Source organism: Phlebotomus argentipes, unplaced genomic scaffold (genome assembly GCF_947086385.1).
Source record: "Phlebotomus argentipes unplaced genomic scaffold, Phlebotomus argentipes genome assembly scaffold_18, whole genome shotgun sequence".
Taxonomy (NCBI): domain Eukaryota; kingdom Metazoa; phylum Arthropoda; class Insecta; order Diptera; family Psychodidae; genus Phlebotomus; species Phlebotomus argentipes.
Window position 1 is genome coordinate 5,139,098 of NW_026776177.1, and position 16,082 is coordinate 5,155,179.

General features: G+C 41.5%; 1 protein-coding gene across 1 annotated transcript in view; it reads left to right on the forward strand.

Moving 5' to 3' along the window:
* Positions 1-16,082, forward strand: part of LOC132259034 (uncharacterized) — a 54,021-nt gene that overhangs the window by 33,483 nt on the left and 4,456 nt on the right. Inside the window, exons 5-9 of the mRNA XM_059756572.1 lie at positions 5,417-5,489; positions 7,963-8,130; positions 8,349-8,547; positions 13,952-14,205; positions 14,314-14,401. Coding sequence (XP_059612555.1) covers positions 5,417-5,489; positions 7,963-8,130; positions 8,349-8,547; positions 13,952-14,205; positions 14,314-14,401 — 782 coding nt within the window. The remainder of the gene's footprint in view (positions 1-5,416; positions 5,490-7,962; positions 8,131-8,348; positions 8,548-13,951; positions 14,206-14,313; positions 14,402-16,082) is intronic.

The following is a 16,082-nucleotide window of genomic DNA, read 5'->3' on the forward strand; positions in this document are numbered from 1 at the left end:
GGTTGAACACTTGGCATGATTCGACACTCCCTCGTTTTGTTGCTCAATTCCAACGTCGATCGTGATCTCAATGAAATGCGCTTTTTGTCTCCACTCCGATCGATATATTTCACTCTCGCGATGGCATTCACGGGGCCATTCATCATGATTGGAGTATGAATTTCATATTGGAGAAAAGGGAACACTTCAATATTATGTGGGGCATAAATTATTTTGCCTTAAAGTCATTGCGCGTGATCGGTGAAATGCTGCGACTTGAGAATCGTGTTCCTGCGCTAGGATTTCACTTTCCTTCGGGTAATTTTCCCTCCTAAGTGGCCACTTGACTCCGTCATTGCCAGAGTGTCGGGCAAATGTTTGCCATAAATTTGCGTTGCAGTGGGAAAAGAATTATATCTCAAGTGTTTGTGCGCTTTTTTTTTCTCTTCAACTCTCTTCGCGATCAGACACCTTCTCTGCTGGCCAATTGGCAGGTGGAGTTGAAGATTGAGATTTTTGGGATTGAGTGCGCGGCTGTCGGAATAATCTGAGTCCATTTGCCATTTCGAGACGGGTCCATTAATTCGGCAAGATAAGGAGTGATCGCAAATCATACATGGCAAAGCTTAATTGCTCCTCTTGAATTTCACTCAACTTGAATTCTCCTTCGCGCTCATAAATAATGCAAAATTTGAAGTCACCCATCACGATTTTTATGCATTCTCTCTTGCTTTGTGTGTGTGCGAATCTCGAGGAGATGCAATCGATGGGGGAAAATAATTAATTAAATTTTTATTTGGTCTCGTGAGGTTGCAAATCTTGCTCGATCTTGCGAGGACTTTTATTGGTGGCCACGAAGATCGTGAAATTCTCACCCGCGTGGCTTTCGTATGGTGCATTTCCCAAGGGAATCTCAGGGATACACGTTCAAATGTTCTGTACAAAGTTGCAATTTTCAGCCATTAAAATTGTCAGTTGAGTCATAAAATGTCCTAATTTGAATATGATACTTTGTGTTGCTGTGTTGCAAGGAATTTTGTCACCTGTTTGTCAGGTGTGGCTTTGGCGCTTTGGCAAAAATCCTCACGTACAGTCAATTGTGGTTGAAATGGCTTTATGAAAATTCCTCAATTACAGCCTGACTTTTTGCCCCCGATGTTCGACATGCTCCACAATGGATTGCCAATGTGAAAGTATAGGATTAGCGGTTGACACTGTTGTGAAGAAAATGCTGAAGAAAAAGCCATTTCAGCGAATGCTGGGCAAAAGCATAGAAAGAGAGTGAAAAAAGAGTGTGCTTGATTCGGTTTTTCACCTGATTTTGTGCAAGTGAAACGTTTCTCTTGAAAGGTAATTGTGGGCAATCAATTACTGTAAAATATCTAATTATTGGTTTGCAATATCAATTTTGTGAAGGATTTTCGTGAGGGATTTTCTCAATCAGGCCACAAGATATATCTTGTCTGTATTATAATAATTTGTATTGCCAACTGTGAGACACATTTTTCTCACAATTCAAAGGCATCTGTGAGCTTTTTTTTACTCCACTCTTGGGCGCTGTGTGTAATTCTTTGGGAATTTAAGATGGAGAGAGAGAGAGAGTGTTGGGGGAGATAATTGGAGTTCCAAGGGCTCCCACAATGGATCACAGAGTGAATTCTCTGCGAGATGGATGGCTTAGGAGGAGGATTTTGGCGCAGCACCAGATCAAACAATGAGGTAGATCGTTTCTTTTATTTTACAATGTCTCTTGTAATGAGTTGATTATTGCTCAAAGAGGCGCAATTTCGCAATGAGTTTGCGCCTGTTTATAAAATAGACACCTCCATATTACTACAGCTCAATTCTTCAGTGCTTTTCCACTCTGTTCAACCTCCTATTCTATATCTCAACTACATGGATTGGAATTGAAGGCGAATGGAAGTGGCAAATGTGAGCAAGGTGATGAAATTTTTTCCTCAGCCACATTCTAGACTATGATCGCCTATTTCTTTCCCTCCCTTTTCCGCGAATTGTCTATGAAATATATTTCCTCTCACCTGAAATCAATTCTGGGCCAAATTGAAATACCACTGGCGGGTGAATAATGCTCAATTGGTATTTGGCAAATGGAAACCATTAATTTAATAGGATCTCCGCGGTACTCGAATCGCAAGTTTGTAAGTGAATTAGGCTTCCGTGGACCCCGACATTTGCAACAATGCGTGTTTTGGGCTGATTTCTGCGCTGTGCGGAAAAATGGGTGTGCAAAAAAATGCGCAATTTACATGAAAAGGACATAATTGACGGTTGATGCCAAATATCGTGAGTCGATCGAGTTTTTAAGCAAAATTATCGCATCAGTGCAAAATGTCTTCAGTCATGCTTCATTACTTCATCATTGAGGCTTCTCATCAAAGGGGCGCGCGCGATTCTCCCGGGTGATTGCGAGGCGCGATCTTCATGTGATCTTCCGCGATCTTGAGGGTGAATTTCACACATACACACACACACAAGAGAAGCACGAAGAGATGTTCAGTGAATGTGCTTGACGGATGATTCAATCCAACAATTGAAGGCACGAAAAAGGTGTCTCTCATGATCATCTCACTCTCTCTCTCTTTGCCATTTTGACTGAATGGATGAGAGGTCGGTGGAGTGATGATCGAGATCTTGACCCATTTTCCTCCACACTTGCTGAGCCACATGAAAAACTCTTTATTTGAATTCTCTAATGCGTGAATAAATTATAGAGTAGCGAGATCAAGTCAGGGAGCTCAATAGATGATTAATCAGTTAACGATATTTGATTGATTGATGGATGCTGGGCCGTTGAGAAAAAGTCTCTCAGGGTAGGCAGAAATTATTGATTTGTATATTTCCCAATAGACAATGATCAAATGGGGGGAAATTAGTGAAATTGGGCAATGGGCAATGGACATTGGCATGAAATTTCGCGTGCGATCCGGGGTGAGCATGCGAGGTTCATTAAATAGCATTTCCCTGGTGTTCACACACGTCAGTCGATGGCGATCGTTAATAACTTGGGGCGCGAAAATAAATAATAATGACGAGGCTGAGAGGAGTGTTTGGGACTTGACGGCCACAGAATCTGCATAAGAGAGTCACACGATCATGAGAAATTGGCAGAGATTCGCCCTGTTGTACGGTCAGTCGCGGAATTCTTCTGGCCACAATGGCTCCAACTTGTGTGCAATATCGTGACGCGATCTAGCATGAAATTCCCTCTTTGGGGAGAGTGTAAATGGGAATATTTTAATTTCATCTCGTCAGAGCTCGCGATCGCGACAGGGGATGATGCCTTCAGTTGCGATCTTCTAATGCTGAGACACAAAATTCCATGGGAATCAGCATTAATTTCACTCCAGTCTGAGTGGGGAATTTCTGCTCCACTCCCAGAAAAGACGAAGAGGAACCTTCGTGGTGATTTAAGAGCGTTGCTGAGGGAATAAACTTGGAAGATCACAATCAAGAGCTGTGGCGAAGAGACAAATATATTTCTCAACTCATTGTCATCTTTTTCTGTTCATTCTTTCAAAAGGAATATTTCACGCACCAGAATTTTTTCACAGCGAGAAAAAGAGAAAATTCTCCATCACGGAAGTTCCTTCAAACGCCCAATTTTGGCATTAGCGAAACACCACTAAGAACCTCTCAAGCTCAATTTGCGCGCGCGCGACTCCCTCGCGGTAAAAAAAAAGCCACATTTGTGTGTCTACATCCGCATATCGCCGATATATGTCCCAATAAATTGGCGCGAAGAGATCGACCTTCGGGAACAATGAGAAACTCGACTCATTTGAATACAAACCCCAAAAAATACACTGAATCCTCCTCGATGTCATTCATCATCACTGCGTGTGAAAGATTGAATGGCAATAGTTGAAGTCAGTGGCGTTTGATAAAGTCAGAGTTGCGGATTTTGAGAAGGCGGAACACAGCATTGACCACGCCACTGCCTTCGGGAACGCCATCAGATCATCTGATCGTGTGGCGTTGGAGTGTCTCTGGGCGAGAAAGAAATTGAGATCGTGGGCTGAGGCATTGTGCAATAATTGGCGTGTGAGAGTGACTAAACGGCGGCACAAAGAATGCCCCCCAGTTGTCGCCCATATGTGCATAAAATCGTGACTTATGATCATTGACACACGAGTCTCCCCTTTGGGTGCACGTTTCCAGGCCCCGGCGCGGTGCATTTTGGAGCAAAATCGAAAGTGACACACGATGCTGCCACTCTATTTGATATTGGCCCATTCTGCGGAGGTGCCCAACCTTGAGCTCTGACAGAACAGCTCATTCGCAGTGCGAAAAATCTCACTAATCGCCTGCACGGGGCAATTTTGAGACGTTTCCATATGTTTACCAGCGTTTCTACAATGTTTAGACTTATGTTTGGGTTAAATTCGCCGGATGATCTCTTGTGGGTGTAGCAAAATGGGGACTTTGGCCTTTTTTCTTCTCTCTTGTTGTGATCTTGAGGTGCGATCAGTGACAATGTTGGAAGGAATTTTCCAGGTGTGGCTTCTTGGCGAACCATTTTTCACCATCTCTCGTGGAATTCCTCGTCATGTGATTCACATTTGGACCACATTTTTCCATCCATTGGACGGCTCTTGTGTGCGAAGGTGGTGCAATTGCACTGGATGTTGTGTACAAAGGCCTCAATTCCCGCGGAGTGACAAAATAGCGTGTATGAGCTTCTCACCTGTGTGATTACCTGTGATCTGGGTCGATGATCGTGGATTTTCTCGCTCGATCGTCGTGTACGCGCGCGCCTCTGATTCATCCCAAATTGTAACCAATTGTCATGGCGCGAGAATCACACTAATTTCTTGTACAAGAGATGTGTCTGGATGTGTTGCGCAAAAATCACTGTAAGTCTAGTTTCCAAGGGGTAGATATTGTGAAAAAAACTCGTATATTTGTGCAGTAAAAGCTTCTATTTCAACGAATTGAGGCATTTTCTAGGTTATGTGAGATTTAATATAGATTCTGGTAAAAAAAAATACTCAAAATCTTCAAATTAGTGGAAAAACTTGGAATATTTCTCATTTTCTTCACAGAATTGAGCATTTGTGTTAAAAAACATCAGGAATAAAATGAGTTCAAGAAGAATTTTTAAGCCAGATTCATAACCTCACAACTCGATTAGAAGATTTCTTAGCATCTTCCGGAGATAAAACTAGAAAGTAAAGACAGAAAATGCCCTAAAAAGCGCTTGGAATTGTCTGAAGTGTTAAAGATTCTACGAAGAAACAAGATTTAAGGCATATTATCTCCCCCTTGCTGGTGACAAATGGCTATGAATGAAATTAATTTCGGGGATAATTTGAGTGTGTGCGCGCTTGAATAAATTTAAATAGACAATTAATCTGTGGCGTTGTCTCAATATTGAATAAGATTCTCATGCGCCTTCTTTTTCTTTGCCCTTTTGCAGAATTGGATTGTGCGGCTTCGACAATCCGATGCGAGATCAGAAGACAGACGAAGTGAAGCGTCATGTAGGGCAGGTAAGCTCCATCCTTCATCACTTAATGTCAAACATTTCACGATTTCAAATGCGAGAGACCTCAAATTGTGGCAGAAGATCATCTCAGGGCTCCGATCGCAGACGTCCTCTCCCACAAGTGACGAAATCCAGCCTCTCTCAATCTCCCACTCTCCGTCGTCATCTCACTTCTGCCACAGCCGGATGACTTCTTCCTAATTTTATTGGCACTCTACGGAGGTGTCCTAAGACATAATTAATTCTCCGTGCGCGGCAGGTTGATTCGGGGATGGTAAAAATAGAGAGATGACTCTCGAGATGTATCAAATATCATGGAATAACATCTCATGGACACCCGAAGATGTCATAAATTGAGATATTTATGGGCGTTTGGTGAATGAGCGAAAGGAGAAGGCATTAAATGTTGATTGATGATGTTAATTTTGGCCCCCAGCCGAAGACAGAGCCAAGACAGTGCGCCTGGGAATTGGCTGGAAGTGCAATTGAATTGCAATTCTGGGCGATTGCACTGCAATCTCGCCACTTTTTCACCTTCTCCTCCCACCAAGAGATGTGTAGAAGGTGAAGTGGCAGCAAATTGCTGGGATGTCTTCGAAACTACCGTACAAACGTTAATATGGATTTTATGTTTCACTGACAAAACACTCGCGCGCGCACGGCTGAAGAATGGACAAATTAACTTGGAAGTTCGTCAAACTATGTGATTTTCCATATCAGATGACCTTTTCCCGATGATATGAACAATAGAGGTATAATTTATTGTTGAAAGAAACAAACATGGACGAACACTTGCTGATGGTGGGAGATTTTTCAGGAAATTCTCCATAAGCGCAGCTCAAATAGGGAAAAAGTTGAATAACATTGCGAGTGGTTGCAATTAAAATGAGGAGAAAAATTGCACAGCATGAGGTATTTGGTGATCAATAGATTGTGATCGGTAAATGATAAATTACATTAAATATTTGGACGATTTTATCGAGATGCTGAGGAAGGCAATCGTGATCGCTTTGGTCAAGATCAAACCTTCACGATTGCCTAACATTCTGTATTTATGATTTTTCCACGCTTCCTCTCTCTTTTTCCCATGTCCAATCTCTGTTTGTGAGGAGAATCCGCGATAGGAGGGAAATTATTCCACACAATTTCAGCCAAGAGACTTTGCCGTTCCCCCCAACTCGATTGCTGATAAATTGTGGGAAAACTCAGAGAAAGGGAGATTAATGCAGATGACACGGCGCGGAATGTGGCGAAAGGGACTCCCGGAATTGCGAGTCTATTGAGAAGTACCTGCAGCGAGACACCCCGTGAATCCCAATCGTGATAAATTCATCGATCCCCAATCAATTGGCGCGATTGAGCTTGAAAGGGTCGCGGTTGCTCAGCTGCGTGTGTCCATTTGTGGGGAGATAAATAGTGCATGTGTCACAATAATGTTGGCGAGGCAGGGAATTGAGCACCGGATGCAATTGCCAAGTGCGTATTTTATTGTTCTCCACGTCTTCCAAAGACTATATCGCCACGGGAAGAATCTTTCACGGAGTTGCGTAGACAATGAGCCAATGGATGAAAAGCCTTGAGCAATGCGCGCTCGGTGCAGAATTGAGAACGACATTTTCTGCATAAAGCTCATGATTTGCATCCGCTACTAATTAAAACACGATCTCGGCCATTTCTTGACGAGAGATCACAGCATTTGATGCAAAGCCAGAGCCTTGATATTTAAAAGAGATCATCGCAGAAGCGCCACGGAGAGCTTTTTGCATAATAAAACGTCGCGCAGTGACGAAAGAGTCTCTTCAGTGGCAATCGCGATGCGTTGCATTGAAAAAGCACCTTTTTCCACACACACACACACACACACACGTGAATGCCAATTGCCAATGAAGATGGTGAGGCAAAAAAGTCAATCGAATGATGTGAAATGACATCGAAAAGGGTGTTTTTTTCGACTTGTCTTATGAGAAGAACTGTTAAGGAAGGATCGAAACGCGCTGAAGATCAGAGAGAAACAGAGAAGAAAAAAGAGACAATAAACTTCCTAATAGATATTAAAACTTATTAGAAGACGATCAGGGTCAGCTACAATAGTGATCTTTTTTGCTAATTAACCCATAATAGCTTTCATTTAACTACCGTTTCGACATATTCAGGAAAAATCTAATCGCAATCGTAGTTTTTTCTTGCCAATTGTGACTCATTAGCATAAATTTCTGGGGGAGATGATCCAAAGGCGGTTGATGAAATGAAGATCACGATCGTTTGTGCTATTTTCACACATAAATTTATGGCTCCCATTCGACGTTATTGTACATGCAGAGTGTGTTAAAATTGAGAGAAAATCAACTCAAGGACGTCAATTGATCTTTCGGAAAAGGTCTGCGATCGGATGCCACAGTTTTGATTGTGACTCTCGCCTCAGCATCGCTGATCTGTCGCGATCGCGCATAAATGATGAACTCTTCTCTGTTTTGCAGGGTGTTAAAATTAAAATGGACGATGCAGGAAATATTCTCATTCGTCGGTATTCAAAGGCAAATGTCTACATCAAGAGTACATCGAATGCCCCAAATGATGAGACGGCGATCGGTGCTGACATCCTCAAACTGCCAAATCAAGCGCTGGAGAGTGAAAAGATCGTCAAGGTATGTGTTGTCTTGCAAATTCCCCTGCAAAATAGCTTCTCAAGACCATCTTTGTCCTTTCCGCGCGCACACTCCAGGCGAGGTTGTGCAGATCAATTGTGACCAAATGAAGAGCACGGGAAGGAAAAAGGCGGACAATGGCCATCTATTTATAAACTAGATTCGCCTATTGGTTGCATCCACGAAATAATGAAACAATTCATTTTCTCTCCCGCCAGTTGTTCGACATGAAGAAGTTTCAGTCAAATGTGAATCGTGAGCTGCGTCGCGCCTATCCGGACCGTCGACGGCTGGAGACGCAGTGCCTCTCGGCGGTGGCTTTTGTGAAGTCGGAGAACGACATCCTGGACTGTCCGATCTGGGTGTTAATAGTCAATGTGGTCGCCATGGATATGCTAAAGAGTAAACTGCCACCAGGTAAGGAACCATAAATTCTCCCCATCAACCCTCATTTCGCATGCAGGGACAGCAGCTTATGCAGTCGTGCTCCCACGCAGGAGCGCCATCTAGCGACTGAGATGCCTCTGAAAGTCAAGGGGGAGATAATGTGCTCTTAAACACTTCCAGAACTTCTAATTTAAGAGCTCTTTCCACAATATTTCGCAAATTATAATAAATATCTTAAGGTTTCATGAGATATTTCTGCTAAAATCCACTTAAATTCGATTTTTAGAGCGTCTATTCCGACCATAACCTCAAAAATATCACTAGAAGATTTTTAAAGATTTCAATTTGAAGTTTTCTGGATGATAAAATCATATTTTAATTGCTGGTTTAGAATCAAAATCGTGCATAATGTGGCATAAATATTCATTTTCCAAGTCCACAATACTATTTTTGAGGTTATGCTCAATCTCAACACAATTTGCAGTGTTTTTCGACATCAAAGGTTCAAAAATGGTTCATTCTGCCAATGAATAGCAATCTTGGCGACTTTAGCATAAGAATTTATGTGCTAGAATGCCAAATATTCTCTAAATTCCGGCCGTAATGCGTTACATATCCTAGAAAAGGATTGTTCTTTCCTACAATTTAAAAGAATCCAAAGAATCTGGATGATTAGTCGGTAAATGACGCACGCAGGAAAGGAAGATTGTGTATTTTTGAAGACTTCCACTTGTTAAGAACTCCTTGACTATATTATTTCCTCCTTGCTGAAAGTAAAAGTACGACTGAAATTACCCGTCAATTAGGCGAAAAATTGTGAATGGCACGAGGTTCTCAATTTACGAGGCACGATCCGAGAGGCAACTAATGATCTTTGGGACTTTTGACGAGTGCTGCCTATTAATAACATTTTTTTCTCCGTCTGCAACTGTGCTTTGTGTGAAAGAGTGCGACTTGTGGGTGGGTTGGGAGGGAGATCTCCTTTCACCCAGGAATTCCTCATCCCAACAAACCTCCAAAGAGCTCTTCCATGCCATTGAGATGCGTGGGCATAACATGAAAATGATGGGAAAATGCTGCCCGCGAAGGTGACAATAATTGCTGCCATCTTTATGACTGCCTTCCTTTTGTACAAATTCAAGATCACGAGCATGAATTTTAACATGATCTCCGGCTGATCTTTCCGGTGTGTTAAGTCTCTCTTTCACTCCGCGACACTCTAAATTCACGCCGCGTCTCTTGCGTGATGAAATTTTATAAGATTTACATGTGAAGGAAATTGGAAAGGGCTTTTTTTCACGAAGGGAGAGAATTTCACATGGAAAAGTCCACATCCGTCGCGAAGCGATCGATTGTAATTGATTAATGACTTCATTGAGTGTTTCTCGTCTTTTTTCGTGAACGTGTCTGGAATCTCTTCTATTTCACGTATGCCAAGTGGGACTCGTGTTGCTCTCACACAGTTTTTTTTAGTCTCCAAGAAGAAGTCCTCGAAGGGGATGATCATGCAAATGCAATTTTGCCTGTTTTTCTATCAAATTGTCTCGGCGTACTTGCGATTTTCGGTGGGTTGACTGGGAAATTAACCTATTAGAAGCTCGATGATAGACCCTCAGCGGTGCTCCCTGGATCGTGACAGTGCCTCAAGTCTCGTATGTGAGGAACAATGGGAAGAATATCGATTGGGTGATCGAGAGAAGGCAAACTGCCCGCGTGGCTGTTGAGATGATGAAGGAGGGCGATAAAGGTGGCTTCTAATGTGGCTCTTATGAGCCTCATTTGGGATTCAATTGCCATCGATTCGGGTGGCTAACTTTTTACCCCAATTGAACATGACATGGAGACAAGATTCACTTGCATTTTCGCCATGTCCGCGCGCGCGCGCGACTTCCTGGGAAAATCTCATGGCATTCTCTCTCAAGATGCTTTCACTTTTACTTTCATCCTGATTCACATCGCAGAGATTAATGAACAATCGCTGTGGAGATGATTTGTTAAAGAGTTATTTGGGTAAATCTACAGTGATCTCTTGACCTCCCACTCTCTTTGCCAGGCGCAAAAACACATGGCAATTTGTGCGGAGTAATTAATATCTGATGAGAAGACCTCTTGTTTCACCTCATCCAATCATCAATTGCTGGTAATCTCTCGCGATCGGCGATTTAGAGTGTGTGTGCAGAGCTTCTCAGCCCAAAACAACAACTCCACCCAGATTTCAATGCAAATCCCATGGAAAAAAATTCAAAATAATAATTTCATGCAATTTCCCATTGAGAAATCTCTCCCATGGAAGTCACTTTTTCATGCGCCTTCGCGGAATGTCGACGACAAATGGTGTTGAGCGATTGCATTTAAATAAAGTAAGGCAACATAATGTGGAAGGGAGAAAGAGAGAGAAATGTTCTTCGACAGTGATCGTGGATTTTGTGGGCTTGATGGGAATGCAGATCGTGATCGTTGCCTTTGCCATATGCTGAAATATTTGTCATTTTTCCGCACATATTTTAGCATATATGCACAGATTTATGCAGAAAGTGAGACATACTCGCAATTGTTATGTGGAATATTAAATATTGCGCCGCACAATGAATATAGATCGCAATGGAGAGAGTGAGAGAGGCTCCCAAATGCGATTCCCGTGTTTTTCCTCTTCTCACCTGTCATCGGCGTGTCTTCCTCGCGACTCCTTCGGAGGACTCCATGGGGGAACCTCGTGCAGATTCCCTATCGTAAAAGCGGCAGCAGCAATTTCCACTCCCGCTTGTTCGCTGATCAACGTGCATCTCTTGCTGATCTTCTTCTGGGGTGAGAAAACAGCCTCTGCGCGTGATGTTGTCCCGGAAGAGGCTCTAAAAGTGATTTAGACTGTTTATAATTGAATCCATATTTTCACTTCTCACCTCTTCAGGCATCTAATCTCACTCGTCGTTTAATATTTACAAAAGAAACACATCGCGAGAACGTGTCTTAAGGGGGAAAAGAAGTACAGAATTGTGTGGGAAATATTGGTGCAATTTCCTTGTGTAATTCTATAGCGTCTTGGGCGCGTCTTCATTGGCCATTCAAAGAGAAATCACTCTTCGCGTCTTAAAGTGTTTAAAAGAGATCGTCCAGAGCTATAAATTTGTGTCTATTTTCAAATAAATACCATAAAATATCTATTGTTTTGCTGAATTTTGGAGTGGATTTGTTTTTTTGGACTTTTATTTGACATTTATTCGCTAAAACACACCGAATAATTTATTCTCGTAAAACCATAAAATTCTTATCGTGCTCCTCCTTTTGTGTGCAATAAAAATTAAGAGAAGTTTACTGCAATAAAATGACCACAATAAATTTAATTCGTTGATTGAAAGATCGCGTGCTGACCTGCTTGATCATTTTCCACGCCGTCCTGTAAACTCCTTCGCATTTCTCAAGCATCGGACACACAAATGTGTGAAATTTTCAATGGGGCGATTCTTGTCCACTTTTCAAATGCCTAACGGATTGATGGCCTTTTCATCCCATCCAGCAATTCATCAACAATCAACAAGTCTTTTCACTCTCATTCATGCCCATTTTCGGGGGGATCTTTTCACTATCTCCGAGGCACTTCTTCACCTTCACCTTCCAGATTGGAGATTCAATTTCACAAGACACTTTTTCCTGTCGGCACTCTATTTACCTTTTGGGCTCTTTTTCTCGGAAAAGTACTTACACAGGGCAAATGGGAAGATTAATTTGTTTCTATTCCATCGCGAGGCCTGTGAAAAAAAGCCCGCAAGTGTTTGTGTACAAAAGAAATGCCTCAAAGTTCCATCATTGGTAAATTGGATGCATTTAACACGTGGTGAAGAGTTGATGAGAATTCTAATTATGGGAGTTTGACCTTTTGCAAGGCATAAAAAGCTGCTATTTTCAGATTGTGAAGCGCGAGTGGGTGGATTTTTGTATATCAAAAAGTATCATTCTTGTCCCACCGGTTGACTTTTTACCGCTGAACAAAAAAAAATTAGCTATTAAGGTCCAAATGTCACTGCCATAAAGCATCTTCTAATTTATGGAATTCTGCGTCTTGATGAAATTGATGCGCCTCTTCACGTTTCGCCAATCACCATTCAAATTGCCGCAATTCATCCAATTAGTCAAAAAAGAAGCTCGCGTGTCGATGGAGTTCCTTGAGTTTCGCCCACATTCCTCTTTCATGGGAAAATCAACTTGGTAGTGTTCACCACAATCGCGGCTCAATGTGAGCAAGGATTGCGAGCTTATCGGCAGTCAAAGCTTCTTGCACGATTACAGTTCGACAGAGAAGTGTTAAATCACTTCAGCGCCCATCGTGAGACTGAGTTAATCATGGGCAATCCAGAATATTCGCTTCGCATTTCCTTAATCTCAGACTGGGACTCAATAGTTGTGTGACTCAGTGTATAAATAGCGCCAAGAAGAGTGTCTCGTTTGGCTGAAGATGTGCAAAAACCAGTTGTCTGGATCTGTATGGAGACAGAAAGCTGTTTATCGTGCCTCTTTTATTATGCCAATGAGGACCCGGATATGGTTCTCAATAGAATTCTATCGTGGATGAGAGTGGACGTGCTAAATTGTGTGATAAATTGCACTTCGGCCACTGATTATGTCACAGAAGTTGCCAAGCGTCGGGCTTCAAGCTGTCCCGCGAGGCTTTTCGCCAAGGGGGAGATAATACAGCCAGAAGTGGTATACAGCTCAATAGAAGTACTCAAGAAAGAAATTCAACGCAATATTTGGAGATTTTTTAGACTATTTTCTTCAATAAAAATCCCATTGCTTTTCTAGGTTATGTAACTAACTTTAAGCATAATTTAGTGATTAAAAAACATCGGGAAACATCAATTCATGCACTTTAATCGAGAAATCTAGATGATGATTACAAATTTTCGTTGTTTAATTGATTTTCAACTCTAAAATATACGAAGGAAACCTAAAATATTTCTTAAACACTGTTTCTTTGTAAGTTTCTAAAGTAAAAATGGTATCTTTTTTAATGTCAAAGACTCCTAAATTTGAGGTTATGATACTTAAAGCGGCTGAAAAAATCTATGAAATCAAGAAAATGCGGAGAACGCGTGTCTTAGGCACAGCTAAAATTCTGAAAGAGTCTGTGATTCTTCACAGAAAGTGGTGTATAGAGTATAAGTCGTATTATCTCCCCCTTGCTTTTTGACTCGCGTGGGGATTTTCATCCCACAAAGTCCACAAAGTATGGCTCATATTTCGTCTCGCTCTCTTGTGCTCCAAAAGGAGGATAAATGCTAATTTTTTCGTGAAAGAGAAATTAAATTCCCAGACAAATTCCCCAGGCAGAGTGTCTCCGCCTGTCCAAAAGCATAAGCAATCATTTATCAGCTGCACAAGCAGATCATTAATAAAATCAGTCTGATTGCATTTTGCTTGTTCTCTTTGTCAATTTCAGTGCAACGTCCTGTAGATATAAAGAATCGCCCGCGAATCCCCATCCCAGACGAGGATCCCTACAGTGTGGCCGGCAATGGCGGATCCGGCGGCAGCTCCAGCAGTTCGGGCTTCGGCGCCAGCGGCGGCGGCGGACATGTGGCGGCCACGAGGGAACAGTTGCTCCTGCAGACGCAGCAATTGGCGTCGCGACGCAGCGAAAAGCCACCCAAACTGCCGCCGCGCGACAACATGTATCCACATGATATACCTAAGGTAGGCCCAGAATCGCCGCATGACCATTTGGAGTATCGCTTCTAACCTTTCGCTTTCACTCACATCCTCTCTGCGTGTCGCAATTTATTCATAAAGTTCCATTATCAGCCTGATTACGACGATATCGAAGACGATACCAGAGTAAAATCATTCGCCAGGGGGAAGTCGGACAAGGGCAAGGACAACAAGAAATATGGTGAGTGTGAAACATTAGAAAGTACAAAATGCTCTTTTCAATTGTATCAAGGATTATTGTTGGTTTCTTTGAGAAATTGACCAAGAATCGATCGTGATGTGTCTCACAAATGTCTTGATGATCATCCAAAAATAGCCATGAATCTCACTTTCCGTTAGCAATTTTCACTATATAGTGTGTGTTTTGAGGAGAGGAAAAAAAGGTGGTGAATAATTTGCTCTATTGTTGTGAAATTCCATTGATGGCGTTTTCTTGCGTTTCACACGCCGCAATTGCCAAAAATCCACTCAAGAACGCGGTCGTGAAGTGAAAAATGATGTCGTCATGGTTATTTCGCGATCGGCTGATGAAGCTGTGATGGAATTCATCTCAATGACGAAACTGGCAAAGATATTCATCATCGTGCGAGACACCGTGCGGTCGATGAAGAAAAAAACAACACAACAATATAATGAAAACATCGACTATTTGAGCATTTGAACGGAAATGAAATCATATTGTGGGAGGCAAAGAGAGAGAGAAAAAAGGCCCATGATTTTTGGGTGGATCGCAAGATCGCGCGATCTTTCGGGCAGATTTCATTCATTGCACACTTCACTGCTCTCATTTTCACCTTGATGGATTCACTCTCTTGACCACTCGATCAATGATCAATTGTTCTCCATTGTGGCGTCGATGGAATTGCAAGAAATTCCTCATTGCATTAGATTAGAAGCTTGTCCCAGTTTTTTTTCTCTTCTCTTCTCCTCCTCAATGACTTCTGCAGACCAGCATTTATGCAAATGTGTGCCACGCGATTATTTTGTAAATATTGCAATGTCTCCATAATTGCAAATTGGTGATTTGCAATATCTCATTATGAATGTGAATATATTGAATCAAACTAGTTCGTTCTTAGCCTCATTCCAACTTGGAATATGACGACGTGATGATGAAGAAATTGGTCACAAACAGCGAGAATATTATCTCTACGCGATTTATGGAAATTAATAGACCCAGTTTTCATGCCAAGCCACTCATTTTTCTTCTAGCTCAAAGTTAAACTGTTCAAAAGGCAGATATTATGGTCGAAAGAAAGTGTTAGGAATTGAAAATGATAATATTTGCATTGAAAGAGCTTTAATTTCAACAAATTGAGGCATTTTCTTAGTGATTTTGCAGTGAATGATCAATTTTATGACTTTTTCTATGTTATGTAATTGATTTAAAACAGATTCTGGCGATTAAATAACACTCAAAATCATCAATTATGTGATAAAGCTGGGAATTTTCCTCATTTTCTTAGCAGAATTGAGCATTTACGTTCGATAAAACTCAAAATTGGTTGAGAAAATGCTTTAAAGTCAAACATAACCTCAAAATATTATTCTAATCTAGAAGAATGTTTCTTTGTTTGGTTTTTTTGTGATTTGAGCATTAAAGTGGCAAATTTAACCTCAATTTCTTGTAGAATAATTGTGATATTCGTCATATTTACACATTTATTGGCTTTAAATATCTTTTAAATCAAATTTATAACCTCACAATTTGATTAGAATTTTTTAAAGCATTTTTTATTGACATTTCTAGAAAATGAAGCCAGAAATCAGTTCTTCCGATCCGGAATCTAAGCATTTGAAGTGCTTAAACTTCTCAGTTTCTGAATGTTGAAGATTCTGCACAAATCTGAGGCATATTATCT